The sequence below is a fragment of the Aquarana catesbeiana genome, linkage group LG01 (genome assembly GCF_042186555.1).
Source record: "Aquarana catesbeiana isolate 2022-GZ linkage group LG01, ASM4218655v1, whole genome shotgun sequence".
In the NCBI taxonomy this organism is placed as follows: domain Eukaryota; kingdom Metazoa; phylum Chordata; class Amphibia; order Anura; family Ranidae; genus Aquarana; species Aquarana catesbeiana.
Genome location: NC_133324.1, coordinates 139705126 through 139733107, shown reverse-complemented (window position 1 = coordinate 139733107; position 27982 = coordinate 139705126). Strand labels below are relative to the sequence as shown.

General features: G+C 41.7%; 1 protein-coding gene across 2 annotated transcripts in view; it reads right to left on the bottom strand.

Moving 5' to 3' along the window:
* Positions 1 to 4464: 4464 nt before the first annotated feature.
* Positions 4465 to 27982, bottom strand: part of ANKRA2 (ankyrin repeat family A member 2) — a 42776-nt gene continuing 19258 nt past the window's right edge. For both annotated transcript variants that reach the window (XM_073624253.1, XM_073624258.1), the window contains exons 4-9: positions 24235 to 24300; positions 23715 to 23812; positions 20914 to 21039; positions 16664 to 16730; positions 13828 to 13908; positions 4465 to 12065 (exon numbers count right to left, since the gene is read on the bottom strand). In XM_073624253.1, coding sequence (XP_073480354.1) covers positions 12010 to 12065; positions 13828 to 13908; positions 16664 to 16730; positions 20914 to 21039; positions 23715 to 23812; positions 24235 to 24300 — 494 coding nt within the window. In that variant the 3' untranslated portion in view covers positions 4465 to 12009. The remainder of the gene's footprint in view (positions 12066 to 13827; positions 13909 to 16663; positions 16731 to 20913; positions 21040 to 23714; positions 23813 to 24234; positions 24301 to 27982) is intronic.

Sequence of the window (27982 nt, the reverse complement as noted above, 5' to 3'; positions counted from 1 at the left end):
GTTCGAATGGGGGTTGGCTCCAACTTGTCTTGCATACACACGGTCACACAAATGTTGGCCAACAATTATGAACGTAGTGACGTACAAAACGTACGGCGAGCCGATAAAAAGGAAGTTCAATAGTCATGTGATATCTCCATTACGAACACTAGTTTTACAAGACCGAGCGCTTCTGGCTCGTCCTTGATTCCGAGCATGCGTGTTTGTACTTTGGGCTTTTGTCTGACGGACTTGTGTACACACGATCGGAAAATCCGACAAAACACATTTGACGGAAAATTTGAGAGCATGCTAGCCAACATTCGTTGGCGGAAAGTCAACAACAAATGTCCGATGGAGCATACACACGGTCGGACTTTCCGCCAACAAGCTCACATCCAACATTTCCTGTTGGAAAATCCGATCATGTGTACACGACATAATGTTCACGGCGATACCTCACATGTGTTGTTTGAACAGTTTTCATATGTGGGTGGGACTTACGTATGTGTTTGCTTCTGCGTACGAGCACATGGGGACAGGGGCGCTTTACAAAAAAATTTATTTTTTTAGTTTGACACTTTAAAAAAAAAATGTTTTGATCACTTTTATTCCTATTACAAGGAATGTAAACATCCCTTGTAATAGGAATATGATCGGTCATCTTTACAGTGAGATGTGGGGTCAATAAGACCCCACATCTCACCTCTAGGCTGGGAAGCCCGAAAAAAACAAAAAAAAAACAAAAAAACACGATCTTGGCCTCCTAGCTGAGGCGGTGCCGTTTATTTGAATGCAGAGGCCGGGCATGACAGCATAACATTGCGCCCGCCCTCTGAATGATCATAGAGACTCCGACGACCATCTGGTCCACTGGAAATCTCTACATCCGGGGCCGGCGGATCCTGTCTCCGACTCACTGATGGAAGCGGTGAGTCAGTAGAAGCACCAGAGGGCGGCGGGAGTCCCCTCTCGACGCCCGTAAGAAACTTATGGTATAGGGAATTACCGGCTGAAAAAGCCGATATCTGAAGGACAAACTCCAAAGTTTTTCTCCTACGGGAACAGAAAGAACGATTTTCGTTTAATGTGTACCGTTTTCGTATAAGAAAAATCTGAAAAATTGTCATACAAGAATTTTCGTTCATTGGTTCTGATTCTGTAGTTGTGTTTGTGCTAAGAGCACAGCACAGAGACCGGACTGTCACTGAGAGGCCCAGGTCCCATTCTAACAATCAGGAACCGGTAGGTCCATTTCCCAAAAAACTGATCCCTGTGTCAGAAGTTTAAATGATTAATGAGAACAGCAATACCAATTATTTAACTAAATCAATATACAACAGTGCCTCAGGCCTTCCGTCGTGCTAATTAGCATAATAAATTGGTAAAGATAACCTAGGATTGGCTTGATTAATCTCCTGAGTCTGTTTAAATCTGTGAGATTTTTTTTAACACAATACAATGATCAATGAAAGTATGGATTACGTAACAATAAAATAAATAATTAGTTCACTGTCAAATCACTAACAATCACTAATATATGTCCAATTTATCGCAATATAGAAATACTGTCAAATCTGGGACTGATTGGGGTGGACCTTGTTGTCTGCCAGTATAGTCCAAATTGCTTGTATTCTGAGACAGTGGTGGTGGTGCCTACTGAATAAAAATAAGTACCTTGATTTACTCTAAGCTCCTAAAGCCTCATACACACGGTATGAAAATCAGAAGGGGATTGTTGTTTGACAGGCTGTTGTCCGAAATTCTTACAGTACCCTCCTTTAGACAATTGTTTTCCAATTTTCGGCCAACAAATCTTGGATGGCAGGCTAGTAAATTTTTGGCGACCGACGTCTCCACGTCGGATTTTTGGATGGTCAGTACACAAATCCGTCACACAAAAGCCGAAAGTACAAACACGCATGTGCGGAATCATGGAACGAGTGGGAAGAGTTCGGTCTTGTAAACTACCGTTCGTAATCTAGAATTAACATTCGTGATGCAGCAATTGATGAAATGTCAAAATTCTCATCTTTAATGGGATAATAATGCAGCTGCTTTGCATGTAGTTATGTCAAACGTATTTTAACTGTTTGCTGCCCTCCCACCATTAAATGACGGTGGGGCGGTGCGGCTCTTGTTCTGGGACACCGTCACATATCCCAGAACGGCCACGCCATGTTGCTAGGACACGGCGTGACCCCGATCTCTGTAAAGAGCCGTGTCCGGCTCTTTAACCATGTGATCGGCTCTGTCCAATCACAGCCGGTCACATGTAAACACTAAGATTCCAGTAATCTGCGCTCCTTCTCTCACACTGACAAAGTATGTGGCGAGGAGAGACGATCAGTGGCATCACCTCACAGGGGACATCTAGGGATATATTAAGGCCATTGATCATCAGTGCCCTGATTAAAATATAGCTCCAACTGTGTCACCAGTGCCTACCATTGCCCACCAGTGGCAGCAATCAGTGTCCACCAGTGGCAGCAATCAGTGCCCACCACTGCCCACAAGTGCCACCAATCAGTGCCCATTAGTGATGCCAGTCAGTGCAGGCTATCAGTGCTGCTCATCAATGCCCATTACTGCTGTCGATCAATGCCCAGTGTCGCCCATCAGTGCCACCCATCAATGCCAGTGACCATCAGTACCGTCTATCCCTGCCGCCTATCAGTGCCCACCAGTGCCGCCTATCAGTGCCACCTATCAGTGCCCATAACTGCGGCATATCAGTGCCTTCTCATCTGTGCCACCTAATCAGTGCCCATAAGTGCCACCTCATCAATGCCCACCAGTTCAACCTATCAGTGCCGACTCATCAGCGCACATCAGCGAAGGAGAAAAATTACTTTCTGTCAGTAAATTTTATAACTAATTTTTGGTGTTTTTTTTTTTTTTTTTTCTTGTAAAAAATAAAAAACCCAGCAGTGATTAAATACCACCAAAAGAAAGCCCCCATTTGTGTGAAGAAAGAAAATTGTTTGGGTACAGTTTGGGTGTCATTCAATGTGCAACAGCGCTGAAAGTTGAAAAATGGCCTGGGCAGGAAGGCATTTGTTTTGTATGATCTGAAAATTGCGAATCAACGTTCACCAAAGGGTGGTGCTTGAGAAATGAACTTCCTCTTTATACACTCATAGTACGTCACTATGTTCATGTTTGTCAAACGACAATTTGCGTACCGTTAGTATGCAAAACAAGATTCTGGCACACGTCCTTTTGATAAAAATCAGAAGCTTGGTCGTCCAACAATCGTACCGTGTGTATGAGGCTTAAGCTTAAATCTATAGTTATATTGATTACTGTTGAAGCAACATGATATTGATTTAACAGTATTTCTGTATTGCGATAACTCAGACATATATTAGTGATGGTTAGCGAATTGACAGGTGAACAAATTGTTATTTATTTTATTGTTATGTAATCCATACTTTCATTGATAATTGTATTGTGTTAAAAAAAATCTCACAGATTTAAACAGGAGATTAATGAAGCCAGTGTAGGTTATCTTTACTAATTTATTTTATGCTAATTAGCACGCTGGAAGCACTGTTGTATATTGATTAATTCGATATTTGGTATTGCTGTTCTCATTAATCGTTTAAACTCCCTGACACAGCAATCAGTTGATTGGGAACTGGACCTCACGGTTCCTGAGTATTAGTATGGGACCCGGTCCTCTTATGCCGCGTACACACGAGCGGACTTTACGGCAGACGGGATTTCGTCAGACAATTCGATCGTGTGTGGGCTCCAGCGGACTTTGTTTTCTCAAAAGTTGGACGGACTTAGATTTGAAACATGTTTTAAATTAATCTGTCAAAATCGAGTCCGGTGTCCGGTTGAAAAGTCCGCTCGTCTGTATGCTAGTTCGACGGACAAAAAGCCACGCTAGGGCAGCTATTGGCTACTGGCTATGAACTTCCTTGTTTTAGTCCGGTCGTACGTCATCATGTACGAATTCGACAGACTTTGGTGGATTGTGTGTAGGCAAGTCCGTTCATTCAGAAAGTCCGTCGTAAAGTACGTCGAAAAGTCCGCCGAGCAAAGTCTGCCGTAAAGTCCGCTCGTGTGTACGTGGCATTAGTGACAGTCCGGTCTCTGTGATGGGAGTGTGCTGTGCAGCGTGCTCCCAGCACAAACACAACTATGCATATATGTGGCCCTACAAATAAAAGATCCTGATTGTTTGTTAGTATGGGACCCAGGCCTCTCAGTGACAGCCCAGTTTTGACAACAAAACTTTAGCCTTTTTTTTTTTTTTTTAATTCATGAAATGAATTCACGCGCAAATACTGTGTGTAATAAAAAAATTGCAACACCCACCATTTTATTCTATAGGGTCTCTGCTAATAAATATATATATAATGTTTTGGGGTTCTAAGTAATTTCTAGCAATAAAAAAGTAAATTTTTACATGCAATAACAAACATTCCTTTATAGACTATTAAACTTCTAGAAATATACGCGTAGATAAAACGCTTGGGTAATACAAGTGCAGTTTATTTAGGTTTGTAAACATACACACAGAGTAGTAGGTCATATACATTATATATATATTGTATACATGTATACACACACACCAAATTATAAATCAGTCATATATACACTTAACCAACAATGACAATCAATTGCAAGGTCTTGTTCCGCTTGTACCAAAGCAGTGTACAGAACACTTGTACAATGCATTTGCAGAGCTTTTGGAAAGCTTTTGTTGAAGCCTTTTAGGACTCGTTCAAACTAGTGGTTGGGGGCTGTAAAACCCTATGGTTGTGCTGCTCTTTTACTGATCCCCCAACCACTACCCACTTTAGCTGCAAAAGGTAGGGGTGTACACATGCCTTGCTTTGTGGCCGTGGCAGGAATTTTACCCTCTGTCGCTTTCAGGCGAATGGGGCCACTCTGTAAGGTTGCACTGATGCAGCGTTCAAGGGGACAGAGCTGATGATGAGGAGGCACAAAAGCACAGATCACTAGGAACTGCTCAGGTTAAAGCTGCTAGCACTCACTCCCAGGGAGGAAGTGGGAAATGGGAGTGACTTGCCACCAGGGCTCTCTTTCAGTGCATACATGGAGACTTATCCAGAGTGAGAAGAGAGAGAGAAGCGTGCACACACACAAGTGGCTCCATGGGTCCCTGCAAAAGGACAGGTTCCTTCTACATGGAAGGGGAGAGGAAATAAGAGAAGAAGCAGCAAAATACATATCAATAGCCTTTGAAATAACTTATAAAAATGTAAGCTTTAAAATCATTTTAAACTTCAGTTTGGGAATGTTAAGGACGGTTCTTAATGTGAATGCTGACTGTCATTTTAAACAAGCTGCCAGCAGGCTTCAGTAAGCTCCACCACAACTTGAAGCTTGTTGAAAGCCTGCTGAAGCCTGCTAGCAGCTTGTTGAAAGCATACCTTGCTCTAAAATACAAGGTCATCATAGGTGTTGACTAAACACTGTATACCCTTTATTCCATTTTGACATCAATTTATGTGTGGTTCTAATGGCATTAGGCCCCATTCGCATCATAGCGTTTTGTAGCTCTAAGCGCCAAAATTCTCAACATCCAATATCCCTAGGTTTTCAATTGTGCCTGTTCACACCCGAGTGTAGCTGCGCTTGAATGCTGTGTACACACAATCGGACATTCTGACAACAAAATCCATGGATTTATTTCCGACGATGTTGGCTCAAACTTGTCTGGCATACACACAGTCGCACAAATATTGTCGGAAAAGTTCAATAGCCAGTGCGGCTCTTCTGCTTGATTCGAGCACGCGTGGAATTTTTTGCGTTGGAATTGTGTACACACGATCGGAATTTCCGACAATGGATTTTGTTGTCGGAAAATTTGAGAACCAGCTTTCAAATTTTTGTTGTCGGAAATTCCCACAACAAATGTCCAATGGAGCTTACACACGGTCGGAATTTCCGACAACAAGCTCACATCGAACATTTGTTGTTGGAAATTCCGACCATGTGTATGCGGCAGAAGACTTATGCCGCGTACACACGAGCGGACATTACGGCGGACTTTGCCCGGCGGACTTTTCGATGTACTTTCCGACGGACTTTCTGAATGAACGGACTTGCCTACACACAATCCACCAAAGTCCGTCGAATTCGTACGTGATGACGTACGACCGGACTAAAACAAGGAAGTTCATAGCCAGTAGCCAATAGCTGCCCTAGCATGGCTTTTTGTCCGTCGAACTAGCATACAGACGGCGGACTTTTCGACCGGACTCGATTTCAACGGATAAATTTTAAACAAGTTTCAAATCTAAGTCCGTCCAACTTTTGAGAAAACAAAGTCCGCTGGAGCCCACACACATCGAATTGTCCGACGAAATCCAGTCCGCCGGGCAAAGTCCGCCGTAATGTCCGCTCGTGTGTACGCGGCATAAGCTTAGAAGTAGCTTCTTTTGAGCTACAAGCATCAAGTATTTTTCACTCCAATAGTCTTCCATTCCAGTGGGAATGTCTGAAAAAATGTTTCCATTTGCCACAAATAATTATACAAAAAGTTTAGGGTTTTATAAAAAAAAAAAAATCTTTGAGTTGGAGTATTATGAATATATGATATTTATTAGGGATAGCAGAGTGGGGCACAGGAGAGCAGGGCTCAGGTTTAACCAGGGAGGATTGTATACTTACTGTGATCCATTCAATCTTGTCCAGTATTAGCATTGGAAGCATGTTGACCCCACCTCTGTAGTCTCAAGGGCTACAAAAGTCTAAATGGCTCGGCTCCCACAGGAAACAGCTGTGCGATGCTTCGTGTCGCATAGACAAAATATAACAAAATAGAATGTGGCCTGGTGCACCCAGTGATGTGCTTCCATCCCCTCATAACATCTAACTAGTTTCCAACATTGTTGTTTAATAAGTGAATAAATATTGCATACAAAAAAAAAGGATAAAATGGTAACAAGCTGATTTTGTAGTGAATCCATATTATTGCATTTCATACATAATTTAATACTTAATTATGAATGAAATTCTATAATATCTACAAAATCAGCTTGTTACCATTTTATCCTTTTTTTGTATGCAATATTTATTCACTTATTAAACAACAATTGGAAACGAGTTATTCATTGGTTGTATGTGCCGTGTCTCATTTAAAGTCTCAGGACAAATAAATTGGTTGTACACAGACAAAAATAAGACTGTAATGCAAGGAACAGTTACATTCCATATAGGATAACCAAGGGTTTGTTCACACTAGTGGTTGAGTGGAGGCTGAACCGCATTTTGTCCCCCCCCCCCCCTTAGCCACAGAGGCCAGATGTGTACACATGCCGCGGCAACAATGCTTTGCTTCATGGTGGCGGCAGGAATTATACTCCCTGCTGATTGCAGCAGGCGTAGTGCCTGCCAAGCAAGACCCAGTCAAGTAAATGGGTCCGCTTTGCAAGCACCCCACAGTGCACCAGTACAGGGTGATACAATGCCTGCTCCCTGCCTGTCACATGCTCACTAAAGAGCGATCAGAACATGGAATGCTCTTCAGAGATTAAAGCATGTGTGAACAAGCCCCAAGTGCCTGATGACATCGGAGCACAATGCACTAAAGGAAATAATTAAGCAGGTTTTTACTGAAGCATCCTTTTTTTTTTTTTATTGGAGTTATGCTTTAAAGGCTTGAACAAAGTTGCTTGCCAAAAGCTTTTAAAGAGCTGTATACACTGCTCTTGTACAAGCTGAAGCTCGTGGGAACAAAACCCAAGGAAAAAGCATGTGGGGGGGGATATAAAAAAAAAAAAAAAAAAAAAGAAGAAGAAGAAGAAGATGTACATTGCACAGAAATATTTCCCATATTTAATTGGCTTACTAAATATGTACTATTCACTTACCACATTAACACATTCAGGCTTCAAAAAAAGTGCATTTCTAGAAGTCTAACATATTCAAGTAACCCTTGTGCAAAATCCAAATAAATAATATAATAAATGAATTATTTACATCAATTGCAAAAATTAAAACAAACAAGATAAATACTCCCAAGGAAAATCTACCCAAAAATGTGATCTCTGCTTTAGAAGGAACTCATCACAATGAAAATGCAGAGACTGCCATTGCTGACCTGTTCATGAAATTCTGGAGATGCACTCTCTAGTCTTACTTTACTAATAGGGGGTTCGCAGACCCAGAACAAGCAATTGTCCTGACACATCACTGGCTGGAATTGGGCTTAAAGGAAAGAAAGGAATTACGGCTCTGGAGCCTTCATCTTAAAGAAAAATGAAGCAAAAGGAACTCCCATATTTCTATCCTGACACAAGTGGAAGTGGTAAGTGGTATTCCTGGATCTGATGAGCTGTCAGTATTACTGGCACTTCGTTTGTATGGAGAGGGCAAGGATGAGGGAGAAAAGTGTAAAATCTAACAGTTAATGCAAGCCAATTCAATTAGAAAGTGTATCTATGGTTAAAGTGTAAAATCGTACATTCATTTTTACATTGTATTTCAATTATTTCTAGCCTACTCCTTTTAAGCCAGGCAAAGAAGGTTTGAATCTGTTCAGCAGGAACTGGCTGAGATTCAAACTGTGTATGGGCAGGCTGAATGTATCCAAGTTGATTGATCAATCAACTTAGGTACAAGCAGCCTGCCAGATTTTATATGCGATTATCAGTAGTGGCGGTTATATCCTCTAGCAATAATCACTGTGTACTCCCTGCAGGGACGGCTTGCTCTGCCTATGGCCGGCCTTATTATCAGCAATCATGAGGATTGTAAATTGACTTGATGATCACACATTCACTATACCCTGTGAGTATGCACTGCAGTATCATAGAATTCACAGAGCCTGCCTTCTGAACTAAAGAGGTGCTGAGAAATGCTGAGAGAAGGAGGAGTCAGCAGCCTGCAGCCAGATAAATAAGAGTAGGCTAGAAATAATTGAAATTCAATGTACAAATGAAAACAGGATTTTACATTTTGACCATAGATACACTTTAAGGACAAGCTTGACCACTGCAGAGGAAACCCCCTTTTCTTGTTAAGGAGCACCTCGCCATAGGCAATGAAACCTATTACGGTTCATATAAAGCTAAAATTACGAGGTTTGGGTAAACTTAAAGTGGAGTTCCACCCAAAAATGGAACTTCCGCTTTTTGGATACCTCCCCCCCTCCGGTGTCACATTTGGCACCTTTCAGGGGGGAGGAGGGAGCAGATACCTGTCTAATACAGGTATTTGCTCCCACTTCCTGGCATAGCTCACCGCGGCGCTTGCGGTGACCTACGCTACTTCCGGCACCTACCCCGTCCTCCCCCGCTGTATTCTGTGAGACACAGAACACAGCAGGGACCTGAGAGGACACGCACCGCGACTCGCGCATGCACAGTAGGGAACCACGGAGTGAAGCCGCACGGCTTCACTTCCTTATTCCCTTACCAAGGATGGGGGCGGCAGCAGCCGAGAGCTGAAGGACGGATCGGCTTCGGCTGCCGACATCGCGGGCTCCCTGGACAGGTAAGTGTCCATATATTAAAAGTCAGCAGCTGCAGTATTTGTAGCTGCTGGCTTTTAATATTTTTTTTTCAGCGGACCTCCTCTTTAAAGATGAACTCTATTCAGATATAAAAGCCACATATGAATGGAACTCTGTTTTCATTTTTAGATCAATAAATGTTTTTTTTAAATGCTAACAGTATTATAACCTGACTTTGGCTGGGTATCAGCCTCTTGCAATCCCCTGTGCAGCAGAACTCAGAGTGGAAAACAGCAGTACAAAGAGCCAATCACTTGTGCTGCAGTGCAATGAGCATGCTGATAGAAGATGAAAGCAGAGTGATGGAGAGATGAGCGCATCATTGTGCTGCTTCACCTTTTAATGTCCCCTTACTGGATGGGGAAAGACAGGATCTGTAAGTGTTACTGAACTGCAATGGTGAAAAATCAGGTCTCCTGCTAGACAGAGCTATACTGAGTGACAAAGATGTGTGAATATTAGAACTTAATGGACAGAAACACAAATCTTTAAGCTGGTGAAACAGCTCTCATATATATATTTCATCCTTATGTTTTGCCTGGACTTCAGCTTTGACCTTTAAAATATATAAAAACCTTTCAACATTTTAGGTCACAATCAGACCCAATTAATTTCTGTTTAAGAAATGCCAGAGGGAGAATTTAGTCAACTCCATGAGTTACAATTCACCCAAAACAAATATATCTGATGTTTAGGTCACAAACATCACAAAAAGCAATTCTCTGGAAGTTTTAGAGATATGCAGTTTCCTGTGCTACTTCTTTTACTTCCAACAACTTGGTAAGAGCAGTTTTAGTTGTCATACCATCTTCTTTTATAAAAGTAAAAGATCCAGGACAAAAAGGTTATTGTTTAATGCTTGTGGGAGAACTCGTTTATAGTATATGTATACTTTACTGACCAATAGAAGTGAAAGTACACAGAGCCGAAATGTGCATATAACAAGCTACCTATATATCTCTAGATCTATGGATCCTCATGGGTTTTTCACTGAAAGTAATCTCTGATGTTTTGTCATAATATATGCGATTCGATGACAAAATATTGCGAAAGGTTCACTTTAAAATGGGCTTTAGCTGGTAGTTACTCCAAATGGAAAGGATAACTGTATTGTTAATTAACACAAATACATTAATGTAAATGTAATTCTGCACCTTGTTTGCGTACCAACATTGCTTACAGGGTTGGTGCAGTGTTTATATCCTCCGTCACATCAAATATTAACATGACCAGACTGTCCACTCTAAAAGAAAGTGGAGGTGGGGTACAGCATGTGTCATGCTGACTCTTCTACACAATCAGAAGAATAGAGACCCCACTAAATAAACAGTCAATCTCCATGTGGATGCTCATTCTCTCTGATGGTGTATGGAAAGCCAGCCCTGCACCAACCCCATATTGCTTGGTCAGTGTTTGAGAGATTTTGCTGATAGGTGTGGTCATGGTACTGGATTAGGTTTACAGTTTTTGTGCAGTAACATTTTCATTGCTTCAGGCTTGCTGCGGTTACAGCCATCCATTCAATATGAATGTACTCATTAACAATAGGACTACATGTGTGATGACTGACATACCAATGTGCTGAAGGCATTAGAATGCACATATATGTGATACATGAATTGCACACAGCATCAGCATTCCTGCAGCCTTATAACCCTTATTGTCTTTAGATATATGGAAAGATTGTTACAACTGATAAGAGTAGACACTATCAACAATACTTCATGAAATGTCACATTTAAATAAGGGTAAAATAGAATTCAAGTCAAATACTAACTAACTACATTTAAACTGGCTTCCACCTACATTCTAAGCCCTATTCTATCTACCCTGTAAAAGGAAAGATGTCTATACATAGGCAGGCCATACACGGTTCAAATCTCGGCTGGTTCAGCATGAACGTGTATAGGCAGGCTAAATGTACCAAGTTCATTGATCGATCAACTTAGATACATTCAGCATGCCAGGATTTACCTACGATTAGCACTAGTGGCTGCAATAGCTGCTAGCAATAATCACTGTCTTCTCCCAGCAGGAAAGGCTTCCCTTGACCTCCCTCGCCCCCCTGCTGGGAGAAGACAATGGCCCAACAGGAAAGATTCCCACATCAAAACTGTCTGTGTTGATAGCGGAATCAAGCAAATTACGGGTTGGAGGAAAGAAATTTTTGAGGGTGCTCCGATCTGGTCACATGATCTCTATAGCGGCCGGCTTCAGAGAAGAGAAGAGATCACCAACAGCTGCAGAGCCTGAGCAATGACATCACCTATAGGCTTACTATGGGGCATCCATTGTCGGCTGTCCCTCCTCTATACTTAAGCTGCCGCTGGGAGCCAATCATATGACCAGTCTGGAGAAGCTTCAGAATAGGCAAGTACAGACATCTATCCTTTGCAGGGTAGTTAGAATAGGCTTAGAATGGGGGTGGAAACTGGTTTAGGTCTAGTTAGTAAATGACTGAAATTCTACTTTAAACAAATAAAAAACAGTACTGAAAAATACAAACTGAAAATGTTAGGTACAATGGTCCATTATTCCTTAATACTTTGGAGAAGCTGAAGCAGATGATTCTCAATGACCTGCTGAACTGGAAGAATAAAAAGGAGAGAAAGACAAAGTATTAGGACATTTGTAGCATTGTGTACGTTCAAAAAAACGGGTAATATTGGGAAATAAAATATATAAAAGTCCACCTCTGTTAAAGTTTTTTTGCTGTCTATGTCCTTTCCAGGGACAGCTCATCTCCTGTCCCAGCGATCAAACAGGAGGAAGTGAGATCTCTTCAATGGGGACTACAAAAAAAACCTGGCTGTTTAATCGACTGTATTTTACAGTCTTGCATTAAAGAAAGTCTGATTATGCTGATCGACTGGAGTGCTGGCTCATTAAAAAAAAAAAAAAAAAACCTGACAGAGGTTCTTACCATACCATTATGTAAACAAATGTATTACTACTGTCTATGACCAATATTGGAAAGATATTGCACACTTTTTGTCCTGGTAACTGCATAGAAAGTGAGGGTAAATCTCCCCAATGGCTAGAGAAACAGCAATTAGAACCTTTCTCCATTCTAACCAAAACAATGTAATATGTTTTTTGCTCAGGCTGGGTTTTAAAATTTCCAAACAGCTGGTTCTAGAGTCCTTTTTTTACCATTTTTGCCACATGTAGTTCTGTAGTAGCCCTGACTACTTTACTAAAAAACATGCCAACATGCTTCACAGCTGAAGCTCAAATTAGTCATAATGACGTATCCCTATTCTAGTCTGTGGAACAGAACGTGAGGGACCCATAACCCCATCTACCAAAAGGAAAAAAAAAAAATGTTGTCCTGCCAGAGAGATTTCCTCTTATTTTCTGTTCAGTGGCACCATTTAGGAAGAGAGAAGGGGAAGTCTTCCAAAGGCCTATACCACACTGGTAATTTTGTAGCAGCTGATGACAGCAAATCCTTGTGCACAAATAATGTCTCTTTAAGCAATATTGAGCCGGTCGCCTTGGCTATGCAGGGCAAAGTGACACACTGTGCCTCCAAAGGACCATCCATTCTTCTTATACTCACCTTACATGTGCTCTCTTGCAACTCCTTACTCTTCTGCTCTCTGTGAGAATAGCCAGCACGTTCAGATATATAAAAGCATGTGACCTGCTCCCCTATAATGATTCTCAAGCCTAGCAGCCAATCACTAGGCCAGAATGCTGTCACGTGATGGGGAGTAATGTCAAAATTCACTCGGCTCACTGATACAGGCAATTTCATCGTCAGCTGCAAAGAACTACAAGGGAGTGCAGGTAAGGCAAGTACATGTGGGATGGGGATGTCTTCCACAGAGAAGGTGACAGTTGGGTGGATTTACCAAAACTGAAGAGTGCGAAATCTGGTGCGGCTCTGCATAGAAACCAACCAGTTTCCAGGTTTTATTGTCAAAGCTTAATTAAACAAGCTGAAGTTAGAAGCTGATTGGCTACCATGCACAGCTGCACCAGAGTTTGCACTCTCCAGTTTTAGTAAATCAACTCCATGGTCCCTGAGCCAGTGACATGACTGATGCTAATGCTTTGTAGCAAAACAAGAGTCAGAAAAGTCCTGAACTATGGCAGATGGCAATATTAACAGATATTTAACAAAATCTATATAGACCTGCCCTCTTGGGATATTTATAGCATTTTTTTTTATTGACGGAGTGTGACACTATATATTTTTGCAATATTTACATGTTTAGATATTGTCAACATAATGCCTGATGCCCTACTGCATGTAATAGGAAATATAATCACTATTAAGTACACATTTTGGATGGAGTTGGGCATGAACTTATGGCACTGTTTGCTGTAAGTACACAACTTACCACTCCTGTGGCCAAGAGCTACAGACAGGTCCATGGAGTTGTATCCAGAGTCTGTCTCAATGGTTGGATCTGCTCCATTTTCTGCCAAATACAAGTCATCGTTACATTACACCATCATAAAGAACCGCTTTTAGTCAAACATGCTTTTCTAGCAAGGTATTTACTTTATGTGTTTGCATAATCCGAGTCATAAATATTACACAATTGATTCAAGGAACCAGAATCAGGACAAGTATATGGCCTTAGTCACAATATGTGCCCAAAACTTCCAACTGACATTATCTTTTTTATGGGCAACTTAATTTTCACCTGGTATGCAAAAAAAACTCAGTCAGTGATATAAATAATGCAACAATTCGCCAGTCCATCAACCATTTGGGAAACTGTCGAAATTCATGTTGCTTGTTCCTTGTAATGTAGATAACACATGAAGTATGGACAAGAATAAGATATGTGCTCCTGAAATATATTGCTTCACAATAAGGAGGAAAGAAATCATAACCAGATTTCAACCTCCTCCCAGTATAAGTTTTCAATCCATTTTCATGCATTTTTTTAACCCTTTCATGACCAGAGATTACTGAAGCTTAGATGCCCACACCAAATATAGCTGTGCCGGTTACCTGGTATATAACTGTATCAGGCATTGTGCATAAAGGCCTTATAGAGGTGTATTGCAGACGCTAAGTGGGTAAGGGATAAGTGTAGTTTTTTAAAACTGTTTTCCCAGACAATCTACAAAGTAGCATATGCAATTTCGCTCTAATTGTTAGAACACAGAAATAATTCACTGTAAGCCAGTCTAGCACTTTCTTGCCCTCCTGCCAAAGTATGCGCCCACTTTACTGAAAGAATGCCTGGTTCTGAATGATGTAAACACTATGCCACACCCATTAACGCTGGCTGTTAAGGAAGCCCTTATACAGATACCAGCATTCATGTTCTTTCAGTTGTAAAAGCCAAATTCCACCTAAAATAAATAAATTTGATTTCAGGCAGTCAATGGTGGATTTTTTTTTTTTTTACCAGGGACTTAAGAGACAGCTCTTCCCTCACCACTCTGCAGCAGCTGCTCCTATCAAGGAGGGGGACTTCTTAGAGAGGGCCTCTAACCTATTATCCATAGTGTCTTTAAAGACCGGGACCTCATCAACTGGGACTGTCAGGGTCTTATTTAAATATGAAATAGGTTGGTCGACAGCCCAAGAGTCCCATTTGTTGTAGAATTCCTCCTACATGGCGTGCTGGTGAGCAAAACTTTTCAGAAATGAAAACACTTTCTCTGGATAAGCCCAATCGGCATACATCAGGGTGCACTGTAAAGGAAAATTCGGCAGCTGCCAGGACCCAAAACAACAAGTGACATTCAGAGAAAAGGATTCTGGCAGAAGTAACTAAAGGGTAGTGCATACCACATCCACTAGGAAGCCCACTGTGGCCTTCTGTGTGTTAGGCAACCCTGGACCTTGAGATTCCTACTAGGAAAGGAGAGTCCCATGTGTTCCAAGTGAGTGAGGACCCCTGACAGCTGATCATGCAGTGTAAATATGGCTACAGAAAAATCCTAACTTTGACACAAAGGAAATGGAGGCTTGTGCCTCTGTGGCAGTGGAAATACAAGATATACAAAGGCATTCAAAGCTAATAGGACCCTTTGGGGGGCCATTGCACACTGAATTTTGTCAGGGGTCTTCCCTACTTAGTAGAGAGATTTGGGAGCCCACCACATAGTCCATCCCCTGCCTCTCTGCCTGCACAAGGCCATGGCTTGCTGAGGTTAGTTTGCCTGATGTGGCTGGGTATCCCCATGCTGTGTAGGTTAGGTGCTGCAAGACACATGTACTTCACCCATGGATCGAGAGACGCATGCAATGACATAATCAGACACGTGCATTGTCCTTTTACCATCCCGCCACTGGTGGAGGTTGCCACAGTGTACACAACCCAGAAATTGACCTGACACAGGGAACACAGTCAGAGGAACTGTCACATTGCTCCACTATAACACCAGTACTATATCACCAGTTCATAGCTGCAGGGTCAGTACACCCAATCTTCACTCATCAAGATGGGCGTGCCCCTCAGGGCCTTGACTCCCCTCTATGGGGATCATTAGTTACAAAAAACGGGTCATCGGGTATACTCTACACTGGAGATCACTGCCCGCAGGGTCCAGCATTAACTGGCAGACATTACAGGCCATCCCCGGCTTTTATGCAGAGTCTGAATACAGTTTCCCTTGGTCTGCTGGCTGTATCGACTAATCTAGAGTCCGCCTTTGCCCCATCAGGGGTGTAAGGAACAGGCCCAGATATATAGAAACAAAGTACACGAGAGAGATCTTCAGTAAGATACGGGGAGGCATATTCATCACCTCAGGACGTTAACACAAAACTGAGGCTTAGCTAAGCTGGGAAGGGTTCTGCCTGGGCATTCCTGCCTTTTCCGGCCAGTGTCTATTCACCTGAAGGTGGTGGCATAAGCCAAGTAGTCACCATTATGAAGTCCTCTGGTCCTATCATGCTCGATAAAAAAAATAAAAACAATGCTAATTCTGCACATGGCTTAAAGTTCATGTAAACTCTAACAGCATTGTTCCCTGCTATCTGGACTAACCCCCCCCACCCACATTATATACTGTATATATTATGGAGACGAAAGGAAGGCATTAGGAGGTCCCAAAAGATACCTTAGGACAGGAAGCAAGTTAAATGGCAGGATTATCAGGTTAAAATAAAGGAGAAAAAAAAAAAAGAAAAGTAACGCATGTAATGTTCTTGGGTTTAGATAAATGGTAACTATTTCAGTAGTTGTATGGATTATTTCCTCAACTCACCTAACAGGATCTTCACACATTTCACGTGATTTCCATGTACAGCATACAGCAGTGGTGTTCCTCCATTCTAAAGATACGAAATCACAAGAAATATGGTTAGAGCAGCATCTTCAAGAAAGCAGACTCGAGTAGAAGTAGCTAATTTCAATAACAAGGAGTGATGAGGCGTACAACATAAGATTCTGCAAGCTGGTTTTTGGTTATATTAGGCTTGAGAAACAAACAATCCCAGACCAAGCTACTGGCTATGTTTATACTTGACCAGATTTAAAAGCATTTGTTAGGCGCATCCATGAGACGAGGTGGTAGAGGGAAATGTAAAAAAAGTAGCTGAAGTGGTATATGGGGTAAGAGAGACAGAAAAGAAAAAAAAAGAGATGGAAGAGAAAAGGAGAAGAAGAATAAGGGGAGAGAAAAAAAAAAGAAAAAAAAGAGAGAAGTGTGAGTGGGGATAGGAAATGAAAATAAAGGAAGGGATCTTTGTTAGGGAACATTTCAGGTATAACATTTAAGTGTTTATGTTTAATGATGAGCAGTCACAGTTTGAGGCAATAAGTGGGGTCCCAAATTTGAATTGTGTTTAGTTTTTTTTAAATAAACCATACATGCATGCAGGACTTCAGTTCATCAAATGGAGTGGAGTTCTTTTTTAGGCCTTTGAAATTGCTTGCTTAGCTACTGTCATATATTTTAGTTTTAATATTAGGTATTTTCCAGTACTGTGCTTGGAGTTCAATAGCTGTAATGCACTGAAGATTTTAAAAAAGTACCTCTTGTGTAGACGTCCAAAACACCTGACACTGCATGCACAGTCGGCTGTCCCAGCATAGGCTCTCTATAGTATTCCTCTTTGTTCCATTTTCAGATGCTACATATAAGGTTATATGGGGGGGTGAGGGCAGGGGTGAAGATGCAGGGCCAACATAGACAGCAATAAGAGGCTAGCAGAAGAGGAGAGGGCTATGATATGAAAGGAGGGTGTGGACTGACTGGGTGTGGATAAATGACTTTCCCTGGAGTAATCAAATGTATTAGTAAGTTCAAAGGCTTGTTGCAAGTGAATAAATGTTTATGGAAAGTAAAAACGCAGCAAGCAAGCATTTAATATACTTGATTTTTCTGTGTTTTTATCTGCAATTTTTAAAGTTGGTGACAGGGGCTTTACAGCATGGATTGTGAATGGGTTAGTCAACAGTAATTACATAACAGAGTTGCTAGTGCCATTCTTATCTACTCAATTCAGCATTCCCTTGGTATAATTTGTATTCTACAGCTGGCATATTTAATTGGCCACAAACTGCTGGGACAGAGCTTGACATCTAGCAGATCAATATTTTTCACGAACCACTTTTGATGCATGCAGCTGACACAATAGGCACTGCCAACATAAACCTTAGGAGGAGCTAAAAACAGAGGTAAACTAAATTTGGGAATGTCAGTTGTCAATGATAAGGTATACCTGTATCTCTTTCCTCACTTTTGAAGCTTATATCTAAAAAAAACATTGGCTAAATGGCTCCTTTTTACATCTGCACTGGTCCTGCCCACAGATACAGGCTTATTGGTGAATAATAACCTTTTTACATGAGTTTCCCAGTAAAACTAGACCCTCGGCAATGCCTGCTGGTTCCTCCCGAGTCTTTAGAACGTTTATCTGCCCACCTTTGTGCATGAGGTATTGTTTACTGCCAAGAATTGATAGTTAAGGTGTGTATCCAAACTGCATTGCCTACATTTCAACAGAAAGAGGAATTTTTTACAGCATTCCCATATATGAAACTGATCTATGACCACAGAAAATTTGGGGTATGTAGCAGACAGAATCGTTTACTTCTTGTCCATTAATAGCAACTCCTATTTGATTTTGAAATGTGGCTCATATGTGCTTACATCTGATATACTCAATCTGCAGTGCCATATATTCATTCGTGATCTGTTATGTTTAGGGTCATCTGTTATGTTTTACTACGAAGCTCCAAAATATCCCTGTATTTGAGATGGCACACAACATCTGGTTTAGGTTTTTATAGTTTATAAACCAATTATACTTTACTAATATGGGCTTTGCTATAATTATTATGCACTTATTCCTGTGAGCAGTCTGTAATCGGGTCTCTTACTTTGTCTTAAAAAAAGTGAATAAGTTGTCAATTGTCCGTGTAATCCATATCCTTTCTGTGTATGCTATACTGCAGAGACTTGTCTTGTCTAATCCTTTGGCTGAGTATGTTCAAAATAGGTGTGTGTCTCTGACAGCATTGATGTTTCTTACTTTATGACCATTTAAAATACAAAAAAAACTAAACTTTTGAATTAAAAAAAATATGGCAGCCTCCACTGGATACATTAGTATGCATATTTTAATTGATTTGGAGGTTAAATAATTGCAAAGCTCTTTATGTTTTGCATGGATGACTAGAAAACTACTGGAAAGAAGAAGTAGTGGAGGGAAAATATTGATTTCCAGGAAATTACAGTATACTACTAAATTAGATAAAAAGGAAAATTCCTGAGGATGATGTGACAACCTGCAGTGATAAAGAATAAAAATAGAAGTCCCTCTCTAAACTGCAGCCATCGCTGTGCTCACTGGGTACATTATCTCCCTTCGAATCCTGGTGTGTGCAGCCCTTAGACTCTAGACATTTCTATCCCACATGTACAAAGTTGGTGCTTGGCGCGCATTCACAGACAACCCCTTACTTTTTCAAAGAATGGGAGAGAGAGTTGAGGACTGAATTTTCTCCTCCACAAATCCAGAAAATTGTGCACCTGGCCCACGTTTCCTTCATCAGTACTCCCATTCAAGAATCCTTGTACAAATTTTTGACTAGGTGGTACAGAACACCCTCTCGTCTTACTCAGATATTTCCAGGGTCTGATCCCAGTTGTTGGCGTGGCTGCACCCAGTGCGGTACATTTCTTCATCTTTAGTGAGATTATCCAAAGATTAGGGCTTTCTGGAAATTAATAATTCCTTGGATTCAGAAAACATCCATATGGCCAATTAAGTGTACACCCCTTCAGTTCCTCTTCCATGATGTTAGGTCTTCGGTTAGGCAACACAAAAAAAGGGTATAACTCCATATTTGTTGAATGCTGTTAAATGCCTGATCCCAAGATACTGGAAGCAAGAAGTAAACAACATCATAGAGGCTTAACGCTAGGCCCTCACTGTTCAGGACCAGCTGGATCATTTCCGTGATATTTGGTTGGGGTGGATGTACTACTCCGATGAGGTTTCCTGATGCTCAATTATATCCTTCCCAGACTTGGTAGCTACCCCCCACTTTAGTCCCTGTCGGAGTTAGAGGCCCTGATGCATTTTTAGACGCAGCAGAGGCATCCCTGACACTACTTGAAAGCAAAGTTCCAGCTGAATCCATGTTTATTAAAAAAGTCAGCAGCTACAAAAAGTGTAGCTGCTGACTTTTAATAAACACATACTCACCTGTCCCTCGGTCCAGCGATGCGGCCACCCGAAGCCACAGTTCTCTCTCCGCCAGTCCGCAGCACCAGCATTGCAAGTGTGTCACAGGCAGGTGCGCACTGCACATGCACGAGTCGCGCTGCACGCCCTGACTGGCTGGGTACTGTTCTGGGACGTGACGTGACCCAGAAGATTGCAGGGAGGGAGGAGTCACCTAGGAGGCGCGGGCGGAAGTGGGAGCTGGGTATCTGTCGAAACTAGGTACGATACCCCACCCCCCCCCCCAAAAAAAATGACATGCCAAATGTCAGGGGTTCAGGATACCTTAAAAGCGGAAGTTCCACTTTTGGGTGGAAATCTGCTTTAAGTAATTGGTAATTGGTTTTGCACTTAGGTTTTACACTTCCAGGTGTTTTTCTACTTCTTTTTTTTCATTAATTTTTTTTCTTTTCTTAATTATCTATTGATTAGTGGTACTGGTCCAATATAGTACACCTTAATATGTGCTGATGATTCCCTGGATAAGCATGATATCCTTTTTTGGGTATGATGGTCCAGTTCACAGGTTAGACTTTGATGAGTATATCTAATGATGTACTTTGTTTGGCCCAGGGCCAAAATCTGTTTATCTGCAATCTACCCTGTTGATCTATCTCACTGGATATTGTTCAGATTACTACTTTTGTTTGTCCTTTTTTACCAACATTGATATATGTGTATTTTTCTAATGATTTCATTGCTTTGTACAAACCTTTAATAATTAAAGATCATATTAAAAAAAAAAAAAAAGTAGTGAACACATAGAAGCATGACATCTTACCCAGTCATATTCATTGACATCTACTCCGCACTCCACCAGCATTTTTACTATATCCGTGTAACCTTTGCTACAAGCTAGTGACAAGGCACTTTCCCGTCCTTTTCCAAGAATTTGAGGATCGGCCCCCTAATGTAAACAAGAACCATGTATAAATGTACTTTCATAGCCTCACAGTGGTTTAGCTTAGAACTGCGGAACAATAGCAAATAATACCAACAACAACAAAACACCTAAATACACTTCTCTCCTATAGTTTTTAAAGTGCAGACAGTACACTCAGTGACCATATTACTAGGTAAGCCTGCTTTTAATACAAAACAGCCAAGCAGCAAATAAATGGTTACAATTTGAGACATAAAACAGGCAGATATGGCCAAGAAGTTCATTAGTTGCTTAGCCAAATAGTAAAGTGGGAAAGATGTGTGCACAGGAGCACCAAAGCAAGATGGATGAAGATTAATAAAGTGTTGCCTGATCTGACCAATGTAGCTTTCTGCTATGATAAGCAGATGGTACAGTTAAAGTAAAAATGTATCTACACAGCATGAATTAGGGATGCACAGATATATCAACCACAAACATCAGCCAAAAATAGCGTTACTGGCATTTTGCCGATTAAAAAAACAAAAGAAAAAAAAAAACAAAGATGCCCATAATGGCTTCTTTATTGCAGGCATTTAGCCACTACCAGCTGTCCATTGGGCATGCATGAAGGGAGTAGGTGCCTCTGTGAAATCTTCGTTCTGCCCTGCCCCTTCTCAATGGGGAGCCATGGGACATGTTGCCCCTCCTCCTTCAGGGGGTGGAGGCACGGCTGCACAATGAGGATGCCTGGGCTTCGCGGTTGCGCTTGCCTTGTAGTGGCCGTGCCATCAGCTGAGGTAATTCGCGATGCTGTCCATGACAGCCAGCGTGCACTCACCTGGCAGTTAATAGCATGTTTAAGGGGCTATCTATATGGGAGAGCGGGCTGTGTCTCTCCTTGATGGGATCTACATGTTATATGTTGTTTATTCTAAAAGGTAAGCAATATCAGCTGGAGATCCTTCCAACTGCATACCTCTAATGGGCATTGGGATTGTGTATTATATCAAGTGGTTCATTGTTCTGAAGTACCTAGGATGGACTTAGTGGGTGTCACTACGTCCTCCTTCTCAATATCTGAAACAATTTGGGCTTGCTCAGACTGTCTGGACTATTGTGAATGCATCATTCGGTGGGGATGGATACATCCCCACAGGGTTATCACACAGTTTGATTGTTCTCTAGTGATCTTCTAAAGCATCATACCTTCATTATATGAAAATCCTCCCCCTCTTTTTCTCTTTGTTTTGTTTATCCAGATGATTGTATTTGAGGATTCTTAAAGCAAAAGTGCTGGCCCATGAAGTCTGATAATATCTTACCATCTGGGATGTTTATATCCCCCTTCCCTGCCTGGATTAGTTGGTGACTATTTCCCAAGTTATTTTACGTTGCTGAATTGTATTTTTTAAATTCATATTCATTTAAATTCATGAAAATATATATATATATATATATATATATATATATATATATATATATATATATATATATATATATATATATATATATATATATATATATATATATATATATATATATATATTTTTTTTTTTTTTTTAAACTGTCTTTTTCGGTATCGGTTTTTGGCCACGTGCATCCTGCATTTTCAGTTTTGGTACAGAATTTTATTTTGGTGCACCACTAGCATGAATATATACATAGTTAACCTCCCTGGCGGTTTTCCCGAGTGTGGCTCGGGGTTAAATTTCAGCACCATTAGTGGTAACCCCGAGTCACACTTGGGATTACATCTCAGGATCCTGGTGCGGTATACTTACCTTGTCCCCAGAATCCTGCGATGTCCCCCCACTGTGTCCCTGGGCTCTGTCCTCCCCCCGAAGCCTCTCTGTGCCGGGCTCCGTTTCCTGTGAGCGTTGCGACGCACGGGGGCGGAGCCTGGCAGCAAATTCAAAAAAGTGAAAATTCATAACACATACAGTACACTGTAATCTTACAGATTACAGTACTGTATGAAATCATTTCACATCACTTTTGTCCCCAGTGCTTTGTCCAGTGCCCTGCATGCAGTTTTATATTATATATACTGTTCTTTCTGCCTGGAAACTGGAGATTGTCCATAGTAACCAAAAAGTGTCCCTTTACGTCAAAAGTGGTTTTAGACCAGCTAGAAAACAGCAATAGTAAATTAGAACACTTGCAGAATTGAGCGATAGTGAATCGTGGGGAAATTTATTTTATTATTATAATTTTTTTTAACTATTTATATTTTTTATATTTATATTTATTATATTATAATTTATGATTTTGTGTTTCAAACCTCATCATACCCGGGATATCTACTAGACTGGTGGACAGATTTAAGTGTTTTTGCTAATAATTACAGGCCTACAATATAAAACGCCAAATTTCTATGCAAAATAATTGTACCGCTTTGAGAGGCAAAAATCTGAAATAATCATACCGCCAGGGAGGTTAACAATTTAAGCTGATGGTGGGGAGCTGTTGAGCTTTATTCAGCGCAACACAGCAAGCAAATGCTTAGATACAGTTGCAGTCTTGCTTTGGGAATCCACTGGGGATCAATGATCCTTGAAGACTGATATATCAGAGGTAATATCCTAAGACCTATATGACAATAGGGACAAAAAAAGCTGGCTGGCTGGAGGTTTGCCTAAAAAGGACTGAGGAGAAGAAAGGGTACTTTTTACAACAATACACATATTTACAATATCCACATCTAATTTTTTTATTACATTTTGTAGAAGGAACTCCACCACTGCAATCTGCCCATGTGCTGCAGCCCACATCAGAGGGGTAAAGCCTTCTTCATCTGTGAGATTAATCACACTTTCTGTGGGAAAAGGAACAATATTTAGTACATCGTACGACAAGGAAACACATACACAAACTGCCTGCATAAATACATCCATCCATAAGGTTTTATATTAACTGTTGTAAAGCTTATCAAAATATATTACAATACATATGAAAGACTAGGTATATGAAAGTTTTTTTTTTTTTTACTAGAATATGCACATTTAAAACAGGGCTAGACTTATCTACATATGTTCCATATCCTCACAATGTCTACTGTATTTCCATTTCTAGCAAGCCAAATAAAACAACCATTGACAACTGCAGCACTCCAAATACCTGAATGATGGGAGCTCAATATTACTTCCGCACTGGGGTTTTCTAACTGCATAAAGAAACAGAGAACCACCGATAATGAAAGAAAGTGTAGGCTAAACTCTCTACAAGATCTTGCATTACCTTGTTCAAGTCGGCTTGCCAAATAGACCATCTCCCCTTGAGCAGCCAGCTGATGAACAGACAGGGCTGTAGAACACACATGAACACAAACATATTCAATATTACACAAACTGAAAAAGCTACAAATCCATTTGAGAGCGTTTTTAAACTAATCCTAGCAAAGGTTTGCAACAAGTCATACAGCACGTTTATACATTTTAAACGGATATTTTGTATCTGTAGTTATACTATGCATTCAGACACTGTCTCTCATTAATATCAAGGAGTCCAGCTCACTTCTGGTCCATTCACATTGCGTTCAATCATGCCCTGATAAAGGGCATCTTGACTTTTATTGGAAGAAAATTGAACCTCTTAGCAGTGGTGTGGCGCTTCAATATCCATTTCTGTTACATTCACTACAAAGCCAAGGAGTCCGTGGAGATTCTGTGGGATGTAGAAGCTGCATGACCGGGAACCAGATTATTTATATCAACATCAATACAATAAATATGTGCAGCGCTTGAATCTTATTATCCACTATTGATACTATAAGTAAATAAACATATCACCATATATCATATATATAACAACCAGTACTTCAATAAATATACATCTCAATTAATCAGTGCATAAAAAACATTGGTAACCTCAAAATAATATTAAAAGCTATGTTTTTTTTTTTAAATAACAAACATGTTATACTTACCTGTTCTGTAATGGTTTTGCACAGAGCAGCCCCAATTCTCCTCTTCCCCCACTGACGCTCCTGGCCTCTCCCTCCTGTCAAGTGACCCCAGAGCAAGCAGCTTGGGGGCACCAAAGCAGGCTCGCTCCTGAGCAACTGGTTTGTGTGTCCATTCACACACAGAGCCACGGCTCGGCCCCACCCCCTCTCTCTCCCCTCATTGGCTGCGATTGACAGCAGTGGGAGCCAATGGCTCCCACTGCTGTCTCAGCCAAAGAGGAGGGAGAGCCCCCAGAGAGCCGAGGCTCTCGTACACATCACTGGATCGTGATGGGGCTCGGGGGAGCGGGGGGGGCTGCTGCACACAGAGGGTTATTTACCTTAATGCAGGTATAAAACCTTCTTCCTTTAGAACCACTTTAATCCAAATAATAACATATGTATAAGGCCCCTTTCACACTGGAGCGGTTTTCAGGCGGTATTGCGCGAAAAATACCGCCTGAAAACCGCCCCTAAACAGCCTCCGCTGTTTGTTCAGTGTGAAAGCCCGAGGGCTTTCACACTGAAGCGGTGTGCAGGCAGGGCGGTGAAAAAAGTCCTGCAAACTGCTTTTTTGGAGCGGTGAAGGAGCGGTGTATTCACATTATACAAAAAAATTGGGCTATCTTTACTGTTTCGTTTTTTTTTAAATTCATTAAAGTGTATTTTTTCCAAAAAACTTGCATTTGAAAGACCACTGCGCAAATACAGTGTGACATAAAATATTGCAACAACCGCCATTTTATTCTCTAGGGTCTCTGCTAAAAAAATAGGATTTTTTAAAACAGCTTACCTGTAAAATCCTTTTCTTTCGAAGGACATCACGGGACACAGAGCCACAGTAATTACTGATGGGTTATATAGGTATCACTGGTGATTGGACACTGGCACACCCCATCAGGAAGTTCAACCCCCTATATAATCCCTCCCCCTTGCAGGGATACCTCAGTTTTGTAGCCAAGCAATATAGTGTATTAGAAGAGGGGTGGGACCTCTGTGTCCCGTGATGTCCTTCGAAAGAAAAGGATTTTACAGGTAAGCTGTTTTAAAAAATCCTATTTTCTTTCTCGAACATCACGGGACACAGAGCCACAGTAATTACTGATGGGATGTCCCAGAGCAATGCTACCTGAGGGGGGGGAACCACGACCAAGTAGGGTGCAATCAGACCTGAGGACCCTGTACCGCTGCCTGCAGCACACTACGCCCAAAGGCGATATCCTCATGCCTTCTCACATCCACCTGATAGAATCTGGTGAATGTATGAACTGAAGACCAGGTTGCGGCCTTGCAGATTTGAGCCATAGAGGCCCGGTGATGCACTGCCCAAGAAGCACCAATAGCCCTTGTGGAATGTGCCCTGATCTGAAACGGAGGAATCTTCTGTTTCAAACCGTAAGCTTGAATGATCAACTGTCGAATCCATTTAGAAATGGTAGCTTTTGATGCTGCCTGTCCTCTATTGGGACCCTCTGGCAGCACAAACAAAACATCCGTCTTGCGGATCTGAGTAGTTGCCCCTAGATAGGCCTTAACTGCTCTTACTACATCCAACGAATGTAGAGATCTCTCTTCCGGAGAACAGGGATCTGGAAAAAAGGAAGGTAGAACAATGTCTTGGTTTAAATGAAAATCAGAAACCACCTTCGGTAAAAAACTAGGATGAGGGCGTAGTACCACTCTATCCTTGTGTATAATCAAATAAGGCTCCTTACAGGAAAGAGCTGCTAATTCTGATACTCTTCTAGCAGAAGAGATGGCCACCAGAAAAATTAATTTCCTTGTCAACAAGACCAAAGGAATCTGACTTATTGGTTCAAAAGGCCGTTTCTGTAACACAGCCAGGACCAAATTCAAGTCCCAGGGGTTTAGGGGCGCTTTAACCGGAGGATTAAGACGCATTACCCCCTGCATAAAGTTTCGGACCAAAGAATGCGAAGCAAGTGGCCGCTGAAATAATACTGATAAAGCAGAGACCTGGCCCTTGATGGTACTCAAGGCCAGCTTCATCTCTAATCCCATCTGTAGAAAATCAAGGATTCTACCTATGACATATTTCCTGGGATGCCAACCTCTGGATTCACACCAGGTTATATAAGCTTTCCAGACTCTATGATAAATCATCCTGGAAGCTGGCTTCCTTGCATTAATCAAGGTAGATATGACAGGACCTGAGAGCCCACGACTCTTCAGAACGTGGGTCTCAATAGCCAAACCGTCAAATTTAGCGTTTGTAAGGCAGGATGGAACACTGGACCTTGAGATAACAGGTCTGGGCGTTCTGGTAGTGTCCACGGGGAACCTACCGTCATCCTTACTATTTCTGCATACCAAGTCCTTCTGGGCCAAGCGGGGGCCACCAGAAGTACCGACTTCCTTTCCTGCCTGATCCTGTGAAGGAGTCGTGGTAGTAGCAGAATAGGCGGGAATGCGTAAATCAGTGAGAACCGATGCCACGGAATCACCAACGCATCCGTCCCGCATGCAAGAGGAGCTTTTGTCCTTGCCACAAATCTGTCTATCTTTTTGTTGAATCGGGATGCAAAGAGATCTACATCTGGAACCCCCCATCTTTGGCATATGGCCCAAAAGACGTCGGGATGCAGAGACCACTCCCCTGGAAGTAACTGCTGGCGACTTAGATAGTCCGCCTGCCAATTCTCTATTCCCGGGATGAAAACTGCCGATATGCATGGCACATGCATCTCTGCCCAGACTAAGATCTGGTTCACCTCTTTTTGAGCAGCTCGGCTCCGGGTGCCTCCCTGATGATTGACATAAGCCACTGCTGTGGCATTGTCGGACTGGATCCTGACCGGACAACCCTGTAGCCTGATAGTCCAGGCTTTTAGAGCTAGATGTATCGCCCGGATCTCCAGAATGTTGATGGGTAAGGTCCTCTCTGTCTTGGACCATACTCCTTGGACTGCAGCCTGTTCCAGAACTGCTCCCCAACCTGACAGACTGGTATCTGTTGTTACCACCGTCCAGGTAACCGGTAGAAAGGATTTCCCCTTCTGCAGGTTTTCGGGTATGAGCCAC